General features: G+C 42.8%; 1 protein-coding gene across 1 annotated transcript; it reads right to left on the bottom strand.

Moving 5' to 3' along the window:
- Positions 1–6,199: 6,199 nt before the first annotated feature.
- sparcl2 (SPARC-like 2) lies at positions 6,200–16,003 on the bottom strand. The gene is made up of 9 exons (XM_080781692.1): positions 15,850–16,003; positions 15,293–15,417; positions 13,718–13,790; positions 10,717–10,828; positions 10,068–10,186; positions 9,778–9,932; positions 8,564–8,676; positions 6,809–6,903; positions 6,200–6,461 (listed from the first exon to the last, which is right to left on the bottom strand). The coding sequence occupies exons 2-9, from the start codon at positions 15,353–15,355 to the stop codon at positions 6,406–6,408; spliced, it is 786 nt and encodes a 261-aa protein (XP_080637818.1). The 5' UTR covers positions 15,356–15,417; positions 15,850–16,003; the 3' UTR covers positions 6,200–6,405.
- Between the last annotated feature and the right edge of the window lie 732 nt (positions 16,004–16,735).

Here is a 16,735-nt window from a genome sequence, read left to right as displayed (position 1 = left end):
AAATTCCTTCATACCAAATGCCATTAAGGCACTAAATGATACCACTGTTGTTCTTCACTTTTTTGCCATGCGAAAAATAATTGTGTTAAGTGTTGTTGCTGTTGTTGTAACTCTTTGTTTTTTTTTTACTGTTGAGACCGAAGATGAATTTCCACATGTGGACAATAAATTAAACTAACTAACTAACGTGGAACAGCCACATTGAGGGGCTTTGGGTCAAGTGTAGCTCTCATAGGACTTGGATTGTGTGTGTGTGTGTGTGTGTGTGTGTGTGTGTGTGTGTGTGTGTGTGTGTGTGTGTGTGTGTGTGTATGCTGGGGGTGCATATTCATATTGCTGGCTCTCCAACCCCACCCAAGTCTACTCTTCTCTCATCTCCACACAATGGAGGGCCTCATACCGTGCTCTTTCTCCTTGAGTCCTTTAATCAATATCATCAGGCAAATAAAAAAAGAGCCCGGCCTGTCATTGTTGCACTAACCCCGCCCCCGGACTGCTCTCTATTCTGTGCCAAGGCCTTTTCTCGCCCATTCACCAGGTACTTCAGTTTAGGGCTATTGAGGTCGCTCTGAATGGGACCCACTCCACCCAGAGGGAATATTGTCTGCTACGCTAAAACCTGAGAGCACAACCTCTCTCTATCTCTCTGTCTCTCTCTCTCTCTCTCTGTCTTTCTCAATCTCTCTCTCTCGCACGCACGCACGCACGCACGCACGCACGCACGCACGCACGCACGCACGCACGCACACACACACACACACACACACACACACACACACACACACACACACATTCTCTTTATCTCTCTCACTGCCTCCGTCTCTCAATGTTGAATTCAATTCAAAGGGGTTTTATTGTCATGGGAAACCTACGTTTACATTGCCAAAGCAAGTGTGAAGTAAAACAATGAAAACTAATAAATGTAAAAAATTATGTACGTCTCTCCCTGCCTCTCTCCTGCTACGCCTCTCACTCTCTCACCTTTTGTCTCTCTACATCCATCTCTCAGCATCGTGAGAGAGAACTTTATTTACATCCAAAGTAAAAGTAAAACTAGATTCTGACAGCATGCAGCATAATAATAATAATACAATCGGTCAACAAATACTTTAGTAATTATCAATAAAGCCTGGCCTGAAAGGCCTACATTACAAAACAAGTCACTTGCACTACACAGTACACAACCTAGGTTCTATAGGTAATGTTCGCCTACAGTCATTATAGGCAACCTGAAGCTTATGCATGCTATAGTTTTTTTACTTTAGCCGCAAGGGGACAGTATTAAGAGTGCAATATGTTCTAAAGAGATATTTGAACACTTTGATTGATTAATTGATTGATTGATTGAATACTTGATTAAGAGTTTGCAAAAAAGGTACAGTGGTACAGATTTATACAAAAGGAAGCAAAAACTAAGGATAACCCAATGAAGCTTATTTCCATTGTGGTCCTGAATGAGTATAGAATTCATTGAGACATTGAATGACAAACAATAATACTGTATACAATAGGTGGTTTTGAAGGAGCACATTGGTCTGTTGGTAGAGCATTCCACATTTTGGTAGCATAGCAGTAGAAAGAATTTAGCACAAGTAGAGTTATAAGATGTTAACTTGAGCATATGATATACACAACGCTGCCGATACATGTTATAATCAGGCATTTAATGTGTAATGAAGTGCCCTAGATATTTTGTTTTGTTACAAACACATACCACTCGCCCTGACTGAGAGTAATCTGGAATGTGGAGGCCCATATCACATTTTGTTCTACATGACAGCACTAGCATTGTATTCTACATCATGTATGACCGCAAAATCCTCATTTATTCAGTAGCTGTTGAAACCCAACACTGTTAGGAAAAAATAGCCATATTGTCTGTATACGTAAGATGGTTTACCATGGCATTACTGCTCATAACCAGTTTTGCAGCCTGAGTTGGTTTGATAAAACATTCATGTATACATTAAAGAGGGCTGAAAGTAAGCCCCTGTCATACACCATTAACAGTAACACTGAAGAAAGCTGAAACACTATTGCCCCATTTGACCGGCATAGTCTGGGTGGCATACCAGTAGGCTATGTCAGGATTTTTTTATCATGCAGTATTTAATTTCAGAAACAACTTTTGGTGATTAACTCAGTCAGAAGCTTTAGAGACTTCAATAAAGCCAATTAAAACTGAGGAGATTAGTCTTTTTTATATATTTTTCAGCTATTTCTTTCAATCAAGGCTATAGATTCAAACTGGTATGCCTAACCTTGAAGCCAAACTGGTTGTCTGCGATACCAATTCACATAGATCTTGTAAATCCTTTCCAGGTCTTTAGATATTGTCCTAGGTCTATTATACAATGAGGGATATTGATGAATGTATGAATTGAGACCAGATCTGTTCCTCTCTTTCAAGTTAGGAGCCTCTCGCTATGGTTGTAAACTATCTTTCAACATCAGCATCCGTCTCCTCTCTCTCTCTCTCTCTCTCTCTCTGTCTCTCTCTCTCTCTCTCTCTCTCTCTCTCTCTCTCTCTCTCTCTCTCTCTCTCTCTCTCTCTCTCTCCCTCTTTGGCCCACTTTAAAATCCCTCTGAAGTTCAAAAAAATGACAATCTGGCTGGGCATGATACGGGTGTTGCTTTTTAAGACTTATTATAGAATTATGATGAACCTTATGAAGGCTATTTCTGGTGGACTACTACAATTATGTGCTTGGTTTGATTCATTTTTATACCATTGTTTAGAAAGTATTAACACACTTAACTTCACAAAAGTGAAGACGTGGCATTTGCTGTGTTCATCTACATAGGTCCTTTAGACATCTGTTGGAAATCTTGTGCTGGCATTGGATCACACACACACGCACACACACACAAACACACACATGCACCATGCACTCACACACCACAAACACACACAGAGATACAGTACAGGTCACCCCTCGTGTTATATCTGTGCCACCAGAGACACACACACACAAACACACACACACACACACACACACACACACACACACACACACACACACACACACACACACACACACACACACACACACACACACACACGTACGCATGCATTCACATACAGTACACTCACAAACCACAAGCACACACAAGATACAGTACAGGTCACCCCTTGTGTTATATCTGTGCCATCAGTATTGGCCTTAATATTTCTCTTGATCTCACAAACACACCCCCATCCCCACCCCCCTCGCACCCTCTGTGTTACCATTTAATAATTAATCTACAAACAAGTCGCTGGACAAACTCCATATCCGCCAAGAGAGCAACAGAGAGCAGGAGTATAAGATTTTTTTTACTGGCATAATTGCATGAAAAGAAACCACAAAACTGCCACCCCGGCATCCATTATTGATGTCTGCTTACGAGCCATGCATAATGCAAGAGGCTGTCTTTATGATGGTCATGTATTAAATATCATGTTTTTGGGGCGTTGAATGAATGCATATTTTTCCCCCCACTTTTCAGCAATGCTTCTTCGTGTTTAGTCGGACATATTCTTCAAAGTGCCAATAAGGTGTTCTGTGCGCAAGACAGAGCAACCGTGCTACACCAAGTAGAGAGACGAAAACATAGTCAAATCGTTGGTGTTAATTTTCCTCTGAGAAGATTTTTCTATGCATGAGAGGGGTGTATGGGGTGAGAGGGAGAGAGAGAGTGCTCTATAGCTGACGACGGGTTAACAAGAATCTTTATTTTTAACAGCGTATCATCACCAGCCGCCCATCTGCTCCTGTGCTGGCAGCAGAGGATCCCCTGGGACTGTGTGTGTGTGTGCGACTGTGCGTGCGTGCGTGCATGCTTGTGATGCGCGTGCGTGCGTGCGTGTTTGTGATGCGAGCGAGTGAGTATATGTATATGATATAGATATGGAGGGACGCACCATCACAAAGAGGATCACATCATCGGGGGGGGGGGGTTGGACAAGGTTAGTGAGTGGGTGGTCATCGCCATAGAACCGAGCACATTTGATGCTGTGTGTGTGTGTGTGTGTGTGTGTGTGTGCGAGCATGCGCATGCGTGCGTGCACGTGTGTGAAAGAGAGTGAGTGAGACAGTAAAATATAGCTGGTTCACAATAGATGAGGATTAGACATTGGTGTGTTAACTGTCCCTCTGCTTGGACACTGGGTGGGGGTGTGTGGGATGGAGACTGTCGTCTCGAGGTAGTGTGTGTGTGTGTGTGTGTGTGTGTGTGTGTGTGTGTGTGTGTGTGTGTGTGTTGGGGGGGTGTTAGTGGGAGGAGGAGAAGCTTCAGGGTGGCCCGAGGAGGGACTAGTTTTATTTCCCCCCAGTTAAAAGCGAGCGGTCCCCAGGGACAGAGGGAGTCATCGGGGAGTGATTGAGGAGGGGGTTTGGTGCTGCTGCTGCCGCTAGGTATTAATTGGGGTATGTGTGGACTTGCATTCAGGGCCCCAGTTCCACATGGAGAGGTGGTGTGGTGAGACATCTCATGAGCATTGCCGATTGCTGATCGTTGTAAAAGATTATACAGTTTCATGATCCATGATCCATTCTCGTTTGTATTCCTCTGCGGTTCCGTCTGCTCTTCCTCATCTCGGTCTTCAACATGTCTCTCCATCTTTCTCTCTTGGCGTATATTTTCCTTATAGTTTCCTTCCTTGTTCTTCAATTTAGCTTTCCATTCTGAGCGCCAAGACCAGTGGTGCACTCCCTCTCCTGATCAGAAGCGATGAGAGGCAATCTGAGACGTTAACGAGAGGGAATAAGTGTTTTGGTACTTAGTGTGGTAGTGCGCTTTTTTAGTTTCTGAGTCTGGCACAGCGACCGCTCCTCATTTGCCTCATATTGGCAGTGTGCAGTATCTGTATGGTGTTTAATTTTGAAATATAGCTTTCTCTCTCTCGTCCCTCTCTTTTTTCCTCGTCTTTCTGCTCTCAGATCTCTTTCTGTCTCCGTGCATCCTCCGGGGCAGAAAAAGGGAAATGTGTTGGTTAATTAGTCCAGACTGAGACACCCGTGGTACCAGAGAACTCACCTCAGGCCACGCAGGAATCCTTATTGATCATGGAACACCAACACACGCACACACACACACACACACACACACACACACACACACGCACATGCACACACACACACACACACACACACACACACACACACACACACACACACACACACACACACACACACACACACACACACACACACACACAAAAGTATGTATACACGGACGCAACTATTTCACTGTTTGGACACACAGGCTTACACACTCACTCACTTACTCACTCAGCATGTTTGCACACTCACATAAAGATATATACACTTTCACAAACAAATGACCCAGTGAGGGTTGTATAAAGTACATTGTGCGTCATTACGGCACATGAAGAGTAATGTCAATGCTAACTTGTACAGTATCTCTTGAATCCGACAAGACTCATACATTCAGAGATACTTATGAGATGCTCTCTCTGTGTAAAGGAACCGTTTCACAGCCTTGAAAACCTGCTGCCCCCCCTCTGCGTGTTCCCTCTCTCCTCGATTCATCCCACTTTCACACTCATCCCTTCCCCCTCTTGCTCTCCATTCGCAGTCTTTCCTCCCTCATTTCTGATCCATTTTTCATGCATTACTTCATTACTCTCGACTCCCATTTACAGTGCATTACACCCCCTCCTTATTTCACTTCCATCTCTTTCCTCTCATCACTCTCTTCTATAGTGCATTACCAGGGCCGTCCCGTGTTCACATTCCCTTCTTGATTATCTCTCTATGTTTCTCCGGTCACGTCTCCGTGCCCTGCGACCCCTCCCCTATCCTTCCATGTCTGTTTGCCAGTATCTGCCCATCCATCTCTTCATCTATCTCCACCTCCCTTTTAATTGCTTGTCTGAGGCACGCTGGTCCTGTAATGTTGTCAATTGGTCTGTGCTCTTTCCCCACGAGCGTACGCACACGCACACGCACACGCACACGCACACACACACACACACACACACACACGCACACACACACACACACACACACACACACACACACACACACACACACACACACACACACACACACACACACATGCACACACACAGGACAACAAGTAACTGCAATTAATGACCGGGCGCAGCCAGACAGTGCTGACGTTTATTATGGCCTTTTTACACTCATGTGAATGCATGGACCAGCCAGCAGCAGACCTGCGAAGTGTATGATGTCATAGTATCCCACTGGCTGCAGTACCGAGGGAGACAAACAGGTGGAGCCGTGCATTTGGGACAGGGAGTGAGATCCTGTTGCTTGGAGCAAGACAAGATGATGATGATGATGATGATAACGATGATGACGCAATATTAGCTGTGGTTGTCTTAGTCATTTTTTGTGAGTCCGGCCCAGAGTGGGTGATCTGATCGGCGTCCTTGAGTCAAAGGTGCCTGTCCTTTGTCAGCGGACACAGCTTACGGGAACCCATTTTCATCGCTGTTGAAACAAACAATATATTTTTTTGTCACATCACAGCCGGTTTACAGCTGTAAATCAGTGGGCGTAATTAATTTTCGTGCAAGCTCCATCAGTTCATTGTTTTCCAGGAAAGAAAGAAAAAGGAAAAAACTTTACAGGTAACAATGGTAGAAAGGTAAGATATTAGGTAGATTAGGGTCAGTTTGAGAACTACTGATTTAGAAGGCATTTGTAGAATCGGCCTCAAGTTTGAATGGGTTATGGGGAGACATTTCAGTTTGAATGGGTTATGGGAGACATTTCAACAGTTTGAATGGGTTATGGGGAGACATTTGAATGGGTTATGGGGAGACATTTCAACTCACACATGAAGCTTTGGAACCAGACCTCGGAGCGGTCCACAAGACAGGATGTCCACTCACGCAGGGTCACCTTCTTGTTCCTGTCACGGTCACATGACCTGCACACACAGCACAATATGGCTCAGTGCGGTGCACACGTGGGTGACCTCGACAAGTGTAAGAACGAGCGGACAGAGATATTGTAACAAATGCACGTGTGCACAAGTCCTGCCTACATGCATATCTTCTCATATCTTCTCACACCATGTACGCGCACGCATGTACGCACGCACATACACACACACACATGTGCGGTATGCAAATCTTGCATAATGCAATACGTAGGCACACAAAGACATGTAAAATAGATAAAAATGGGAACAGCAGTACATCAGCCACTGTCTTTCAGCCCTCTGAAGGGTACCGACTCAATTTGTGCTAAACCACGTACGGCAGGAGGCACACATTGGGTAATAAACATTATCATTGCTGGGAATGGGTTGACATTGACACAGGCAGCCCTTCTCCCACAAAACCTGTCACAGCAGACTGGCAGAGAGAGAGAGTGAGAGAGAGAGAGAGAGAGAGAGAGAGTGGCAGCAAGAGAGTGTGAGAGGGGGTGGGGTGGGTCGGTCGAGAGTGAAAGTGAAAATAGTGTGAGAAAACGAGGCAGGGAAAAAATGGATAGAGGGATGGGGGTGAGGAAGAGGGCATAGAGGGTGAGAAGGACAGAAGGATGGACAGAGAGGTCGTGGGTGAGGACATTTGCAAGAAGCTGGGGATGCAAACGGGAAGGAAGGACAGCTGAAGTGCTTAAATATGGAGGAGGAGTGAGATGATGGAGGGATGGTGTGGTTGGTGAAAGAGAGGGGAGGGGGACACAGGAAGGGAATATTGGCACAGGGGATGAGTGGATGGATGGGCTGCTGATAGAACAGCATGGTGGGAGGTGTGACATGGCGTTGGAGTATAGGGGCCAAAGGCATCACAGGGTGAGACATTTTTAACTGTTTCGGTTGCAGCGATGAGTTAAAGAACACCATACCGCAAGCCTCCAGTCAAATTTGTGTCGTGTGGAAACATTATATTGGCAGTTTGTGTGGGGTTTTTTGTGTGTTTTTTTCAACAGGTCACAAGAACATTATTCTAATAATGACCAGGGTTGTCCATGACTAAACAGTACAGTAACCTAGTATAATAGTAAGCCTAGGATTTATGAACCAATCAAATAGCCTGTTTAATCATTATTGTGCAAGTAGTTCCCCCTGCAGTTACTGTATATTCAATCAAACATGGCATTATTTGCCAATATTGTTATGATAACCAAGAATTGTCTATTCATTTTCAAGGAGATTGTTTATGGATGGATGGATCATTGACTATCCATCTGAGAGGGGTCAGCATGGTTGCTTATAATCTCTATGATACTGTCATATTATGGTCATATACTTCTTGTTGTAATTATTATCATTATCTTTGTCTCTCTGAAGTTAAAACTACCAGTTGACAGCCTAAACCCTACATTAATTTTGAGCACACTGTAGTAGACTAACTTCAGGCCTTTCATTCCAAGAGGATGAAGTCCTAAAACATGACCAGTGCTGCTTATCCCGGTGGTGTCAACACCAACCGTGTGTGGTGAGCGGTGACAGCTATAGTATTGACGGAGGGAACAGCACAGTGACATACATGGTGGTGGTATTGACTGGAACAGCATAGTGACATGGTTGTGGTACTGTCTGGAGGAAGGGCATACAGAGATATGGACATGGTACTGACTGGAGGAAGGACATAGCGCAGTGTTCCAGTGGCATCCTCTTGTAACGCAACTTCTTCAGATCTCTGCCATTCAGTTTCCCATCCTTGTTCTTGTCCAACGAGAGAAATTTGCGCTAGAGAGAGAGAGAGAGAGCGAGAGAGAGACAGAATGTTTAAAAAAAAACTGTTGCACTGATAAATAAACGTATAAATGTTGTATTATAACGTACTAAACCTTATAATATAGTAAATATACTGTATTATACTCTTCTCAATCTTTTTCAATTCACCCTATCATCTGTCACAGTAGGTTAAAGGTAAAGTAAAGGATACATCTAATCAAAACAACTGTCGTTGACCAAAATGCTGTGCAGAACACAAGGTATAATGATCATAGACAAACAATGAGACAATATGGTTAAATAAGGGTTAAAGAATGCATTTGTCCACATGCTGCTCTACATGTATACACAGATGTCATCATAGCTATAACAACATCAATGATGTAACGTCATATCAATATCACTTTTCAAATAGTTGCGTAGAGGGCAAGAGGTCATGGTGGCTGGCATGCATGGAGGATATTAAGTTACTCCTATTTTGCTTCATTATTGAATAATTTAGTGTAATATTGTAATATTGACCACCTCATTCTATTTTTACATAGACTTCCTGAAAGCCCCTATTTTATTGGGAAGTGTGCAAGACTGCATAATGAGCAAAACAAGAACTTGCCATGTCCTTAGCATTGATTTTTGCTACAGCATTGATGAAGTGCAGTGACTATATCACGCTGTCAAGAGTTCTCCATTAAACTTCTTTAGGGAATGGAAGTGATCCCTTGATATTTCTTCCCTGGTTTATGGTTTCATTAGTATCATATTTTGCTGAGGATATTGATTGCATCACCATTAACTGACACCGCAATCAACCACACATTACACATTTACCACATTGCAGTTGTCTCGTCTCCTTTGCCTATATGTTCAGTTCTTCAGTTTGTCTATGTTCCTTTTCTTGACCTATATTCTCTTTACAGGGGTGTTGATAAGGGGGACATGTTCGCTGCCACTTCCCAATTGAAATGTGTCCTTGAAAAGGTCCTAAAACAAACATCTAGTCTTTGTATCGTTGGATTCAACATTGACCTGGATTAACTACTGTAACATTTTGTAAAGTTGTTGTATTTCACTGTGTTCCAACAGTGTGAATATAACCACCTGTGTGTTAACTACCTGTGCCAGTTGTGTTCTCTGGGTGTGGTTGAGGCAGCTCTGGGGCGGGGCAGCGGAAGCGTAGGTCTCTCCCATACGACTCAGCAACAAGAACCAGTCCATGAGCCGATAAGGGAACTGACCCAGCTCTTCCACAGTGCAGTCAGCCTTGGGAACTGACGTAAAATGAAATAATAACAAGGATTTAGCATGTTACTGTACTGTACAGTGTGTGTGTGTGTGTGTGTGTGTGTGTGTGTGTGTGTGTGTGTGTGTGTGTGTGCGTGCGTGCATGCGTGCGTGCGTGTTACCTATACAGGATCCTATGTGAGCCAGTCCATTGCGCCGTCTCTTTCGGCAGGCTTCTTTATGCAGCAGACATTCGTTCCCATAGGTCCTCCCCAGAACACTGCACACTGGCACCCTCTGCCTGAACACACAAGCCAGTACAGTAGACAAATTAAGTTCTGGATATTTTATTTAAGCCTTCACATAACTGACAGTGACAATTCTCAATACAATCTAATGTAATGACAGTAAACATGAATGGTGTACATTTGTAGCTTAAAAAGATCTAGTTGCCTGCAGTTATATCTTTGTCATCAAAGTTTTCTAATGATTTTACAATAAAGCATACAAAATCCACATGACTTACACAAAATAAAAAGACAAGATAAAACAAACAAAAAACAAAACACAACTAGCAGTAAAAAAAAAACGCCAATGGAAACCCCTCCACATTCTGTTGTTGACAATAGTGATTATATCATCTCCTGCAGTTATATCTAATTATTTCACATACATAATCATAAAGGGGGGGGGGGGGGAAACCTTCCAAGGAAGGGACTGCACACTCCAGGGAACAGAGACAGACAACTTACTAATCAACTTACTTAACTAAATGGACCCTACAGGTTGATTATAACAACAATTGGGTTGATTATATAACAAAGTCTTTACCGGGGACAGGACTGAGGGCACACACACTTTGGGACAAGGACTCCGTTTATGTCGACAACCTCGCACCAAGAACCCACTGGAAAACCACACTTCAGCAGCTCGCATAACTTTTCTGAAACATAGGAAGAAAGCTGTCATTTCCATGGTATTCTTGGTTTTATTGTACAGTAGGCCTATAGAGAGAGGGAGTAGACCGGAATGAGAATGCGAGTCATGAAAACCAGGTGTTGAGGCAGATACAAGGATGTTGAAATTGTGTGATCAGTTCAACTCAAATCAAATCAAAATGTATTTGTATAGAACATTTACAACAGCCCAAAGCTGACCAAAGTGCTGAACATGCACATGGTTAAAACCGCAAGTAATTCAAAGCATTGATACAAAAGAAACAACAACAAATAAAATGCATTTACTTAGAACAACTAAAAGCGGGAGAGACCAGATTTTTAGGAGAGATTTGAAGCCCAGTCGACTGGGCACATGGGCAGATTTAATGGGGAGGGGTAACATGTTCCAGAGCCTGGGGCCCGCAACCACAAAAGCACGGTCACCCCTGTAACTCAAATTAGTCGTGGACCTTAGCGGCCTGGCTGCGATAAAAGGCTGGAGTAAATCTGAAAGATAGGAGAGTGACAGGCCAGTTCACTTACTGGGTCATTGACTTATCGCCATATAAAACCCACTAAATAGCATTTTATTTTTTGTAGTCTAAACTAGACTTTGTGTATCTTAAAGATCTTAAAATTTTGATTAAAGTTTCTCCAGATTATAGTTAGTATAAAGGAAAATAACAGATCTACAAGCTCACAACCCACCAAGGATGAAACACGTTGTGAGCTCATACAGACAGACAGACAGACAGACAGACAGACAGACAGACAGACAGACAGACAGACAGACCAAAAACATAGTGTCTGTTCTTCAGTAAAAGAAGGAATAATAATTATAGTTTAACCCTGTTATAAGGACTGTAGGTATTGTATATGGATGGATTATATCTGTTTAAGAAAGAATTAAAAAAGACATGCACATTGCACATCCCAATGTCCAATAAAGAAGAAAGATCTGCACACCTAATTGCTCCCATTAAAGGATTTTAGCCTAATAAAATGACATGACGTTTTGATAAACAAGCTCTTCTTCAGACTGAGTTTATGTCTATCTACTGTACCCACTATACACAGCAAGCTGCAAGGGCCAACATCTGGCAAGATGAATGGCAAAGTGACACGCACGCTCTTGAATGGCCGGACAGAGGAATAACACCGACAGAAAGACTCGCTACAGTGGCCACGACCTTGGCTGGACACCTGGAAGTCACTCAATAGACTGCATGTGGAACAGGGGAGGTGCAAAGCACTGATGAAAGTCTGGAACAGAAGACACGTGCAGACAATGTCCCACCTACTGGAATGTGCCAACGCCCCCCTGCTGCAGTCCAGAAGACTTGACAGAACCCACCCCATCAGCTGTGGCCTCAGGCCTGTACCCGCTATTGGCAGAACCCAAACCATCAGCTGTGGCCTCAGGCCTGTACCCGTTATTGGCAGAACGACATCTGAGATTGCTACGGACTCGAAGAAGAACCCACCACTACACACATTCCTCTGAATTGACAAAAAGCGTACTGATTATGTAAAGTAAAAATCCATACAAAGAGTGTGATGGAAGAAAGGACAATGAGATTGATGATGATGGATAGATGAATAGAGAGGTAGGCTGTAGGGGAGAATTGTGAGGAAGGGATTTTCATTTTGCCTCACCATATGGAGAATGATTGGAATGTTAGATACTTTATCGGGTCAATGCAGTTAAACTGCAGCTCCAGTGATCCAAGTGCCTCAGCCAGGTACAGAAGTATTCTTGACTTTTAAATCAATGACATACATTTAAATATCAGTTTCCCAAAACAATTTAGCAAAACAAATGGGCATATTAAAAAACATCCCTTGTATCTAGATTTTATTTATTTATTCAAGAAGAAGGGGAAGAAAAGCTCCACTTCACAGCAAAGCTTCTCTACTAGAAGCTACAAATTAAAGGACCACTTAACCCATTTTCAACCATATCTTCTTATAATTGGTCCTCACAATAAACATTTAATGCTTATTATTTATAATATGAAATCCTTTCTCACTGTGTCTCATTGGTGGGCTGTGAACAGGTCAGAAATCTGCCTACCTAATGACAACATCATTGTTCAGTGGGGATTTCAAGGTAAAATAAACTATACAGCACTCTTTCTCTGCCTTGAAAGTTATACATATAAAGCAATTCTTGCATTCATAAAAAACAAGGGTATATCAAATCTTGTTTGAATTGACCAAACCTGCCTACTGATGCACTGGTATAGGCAGGTTCTTGAAGTATCAACAGCCCTACTCTGAGACAGTGACACAGAAATGTCTCATGAACATTACTGAGGACTATAAGATAACATGGTTGAAAATGGGCAAAGTGCTCCTTTAACTACATGAAACCCAGTAACGCTCTCTGTGTTTGCAAATATTTAGCGAAAATGTGTGTATATGACGAAAATAGAAGATCTACAGTACCAGCTCACACCACAGCTGTGTTGCGCACTTGCGATGTATTATACTATAGATAGGCTATTTTTGGCAAAGACATTTGGTGTAGTGGGAAAACGGAGGGGGCCTTAGATTGCTGGGGGACTTCGGTCAACAAAGTATATAGGTTCATTATGTGTTTTCAAATTATGTCATTGTCATTGTATAAATAAATATAATAACAAAAAATGCACTCTGTCGAGCTGCCAACTTGCACTTTGCACACAAGTTGGCCTACTTGTGCGCGAGCCGAGTGTGCAACTTATCTCTGACTCTTGTCAACGTAAGGTGCGTTCAGACTTGATCATGTATATTCACCTCGGTTCGTCCCGTTTGTGTTGCACCAGGTCGCGTCGCTCCCGTTCGTCTTTGCATTGACTTTGTATAATCGCACCGCTCTAAGGAACATTGTTCTACTGTACAGTGAGTCTCACCTGGGGCCACTCTGCCGATGTAAGGTCTCAGACTCTCCTCAGCCTGCCTCTGTTTGCGCTGGGCTCTGCCTCCCTATCACGCACGCACGCACGCACAGTCGCACACACACACACACACACACACACACACACAAACACACACACACACACACACACAGACACTTTATAGCTAATTGCGACTATAGGTCGCAGATTACTATGAAAACCTGCAAAACCTGTCAGTCGTTCTGTCAGTCGTTCCATCACGCCACCAGGCCATCAGTCCCTCACACTGCGTGACACGTCACACCACCATATATGGCCGTCAGTCCGTCACGCCTCGTGACACGCTACATATATGAAGATCACAACACTGACCTCATCAAACCCTGGATAGCCAGACATGGAGAAGACTGGGTCATCACTAGATCTGTATATACCTCAAATATGCCCTCTATATATGGAGTTGACCTGTTCTGACATTACATATGTTGATCTGACCTCATCAAACCCTGTACACTCAAGACACGCTCCATATATGGCCAGTACAGAATTCATTCCATATGTTGATCTGACCCTCCCTGCCAAAGCGCCAGCGCTCGCCCAGCAGTCTGCCGTCACCCAGGCGGATGCGTGCATGTGACCTCGCCCTATATGGCGAGGTTGCTTCTCGCCCTCAGGGCGTCTTATGGTACAAGTACACTCAGATAAGTTAACGGTCAAGTATTTATATATATGTTGTAAAACTGATTCCTGGTATTTGACAACAATAGGAATGTGTTTTGATAGGTTTAGAGAAGCAGCTCATGTTTTCCATCCACTTTGTATCATGTATCAAGAAACGAGAGTAGGGAATTGACATCATCAGAGATAAATCTGCAATAAGTTTGTAGACATACTTCAAGTTAACTGAGGACAGATATGTTAAAGGTCAGATAAGTTAAAGGTATTTGCAGAAAGATGTTGTAAAACCGGAACTTTAATCACAATAGAAATGTGTTTTGATAGATTTAAAGAACAAAACAGCTCATTCTTTTCATCCACTTTGTGTATCACGTTCAAAGAAATGAGAAACAGCATGTCGCATTTTGTAAGCTGTATATTTCACAAATGACAACCCAATGTTTGTCCCAAGTGGAACTAGCTCAGTAGTCTGCATACAATTCCACACTGATATTTCTAGCAGCTTTGAAGTCCACGCCAAACCCACATCTGCCCTGAACGCACGCCAAAGCTGATGAGAAACAGGTGCTTTTTTTTTTTTTACGTACAGTCCTGGGCCTCTCTCCCCCATAGTCAACCACCATTTAACACCTATCATCAAATGACCCCGCCTGGAGGCTGGAGCAGTAGCAACCAGATGAGTTTATATACACGCTGTTGACAATTCCAGCTGCATGAAATCAACTAAGACAACAAAATGTTTGAATTTTAGGAATAATCCTGTCCTCTCTGTTTTGTCAATAAAAAGCAATCAAACCCGGCCGGGGCACAAGATAGAACAAAATTGTTGCCTAAATTCAGTTTCACTCATGATGTAGCATAAAAGTAGACAGTTGTCACGCATGGCCACACAGTTAAAGTGTCAGTACTCACCATGACCAGGTGAGTGAGAAGGCTCAGCATGAGAGGGATGACAAAGGTCATGCTCAGGTGCATGGCTGAGATGTGTGGTTGAGACAACACAGAACCAGGCCACTGATATTACTGAGACAACCAGACTGCAAACCCAAATGAAAACAACATTCATGTTCAGACTATTATTCCCTCTGCATTCAATGCATTCCTTGATATCCATTATGGTTGAGCTGAAATTGAACACTCATAAAAAGCACTCAGGCTGCCAATTTGCCATGCTAATTAGTAATTATTATAGATATTTGTTTTCGTTTTATTTTCTCATTTTCCGCCATATTCACTGTCATTTACCCACTATTATTAGGCTACTTTCGGCCATTCCAATAACGCTGCAGGAAACAATGATGGTCATTGAGTCACTAGACCACAATAATTTCCCATTACAGTGGAAATGAAGGGTTGAGTTTCACGGAGAGGACATTCAGCTTTTGGCTGAGGAAGTAATTTGCTCTAAAGAGACCCCCCCCCCCACACACACACTCTGTTCAGTTAAAAAAAGAAATAACAAATCTTACCAGGGTTTTCTCTTGTTCTGTCTCCTTCTCCTGCAGCTGCATGCCTCTTTCTCTCTGTCCCACCTGCTCCGTTTTATATTTGTTTTTATTTGATTCTTCAATTATTTTTTTTCCCTTTTTTCCCTTTTCTTTTTTGTCTTATCTGCCCCTCCTCTGCCCAGTCTCTATGCCTCTCCAGTGTCTCCACCCCCACCCTTTCTTACAAAATCAAAGACTTTTCAGTCAGTGTGTGTAGTCTTTTTATGGAATGTGAGAGTAGCATGCAGGGAGAGAGCTGTACTTGAGTTGAGGGAGAGAGAAAAAGGAGACAGTGGGAGATCAAGAAAAAATGAGGGCGGAGGGAGAGGGAAAGGTACGGGGAAACTTTGGCTTGTAATTTAGTTGTCTCCATGTTTGTCTCTTTATATCTGAGTAAAGTAGTAAGTATATTTTTTGAGTATGTAATTAGTAATTACTCAGTATTTGTATTTTTGGGCACTTTGACACATGACTTCACTCCACTACATTTCTAGGAAGAAATAGCAGATCAAATAGCAGATCTACAAGCTCACAACACCTGGTGATGCATTCCGTTCTGAGCTTGCCTTTAGATCTGCTATTTGTTTTAGTTTTTTGAAGATTTCTGTAAAATCTTGTATTTTGGGGTAAAATGTCAAACTTTTAATACAGCAATGCATTGATATGAATAGGAAAATGTACTTTGGAATGTGTACTATACTTTTGAATACTTCACTTGTAGCTAGTTGAGTAATATTTGACCAGGAATATATCTATAGATATACCGGTAGCCAGTTTGAACTTTGAAGTACTGCATGGGTTTCAGTATTTATTTGGTCCACCAATGATGCTATCCACACTCTCTTCCTCTCATATTAAAATTCAATGG

This window comes from Protomyctophum bolini (genome assembly GCF_963924005.1).
Source record: "Protomyctophum bolini genome assembly, chromosome: 14".
Lineage (NCBI taxonomy): Eukaryota > Metazoa > Chordata > Actinopteri > Myctophiformes > Myctophidae > Protomyctophum > Protomyctophum bolini.
Note: the sequence above shows the minus strand (reverse complement) of the source record. Positions and strands in the feature narration are given on the sequence as shown.

Bases quoted from the DNA above. Each gene is read 5' to 3' on its own strand.
- sparcl2 (XM_080781692.1), bottom strand. From the start codon at position 15,355: ATGCACCTGAGCATGACCTTTGTCATCCCTCTCATGCTGAGCCTTCTC. The intron at 8,677-9,777 runs GTAGTTAACACA...CTCTCTCTCTAG, and splicing joins AGAGAACACAACTGGCACAG to CGCAAATTTCTCTCGTTGGA. The intron at 6,462-6,808 runs GTGAGTTGAAAT...TTGTTTCAACAG, and splicing joins CTGGTTCCAAAGCTTCATGT to CGATGAAAATGGGTTCCCGT.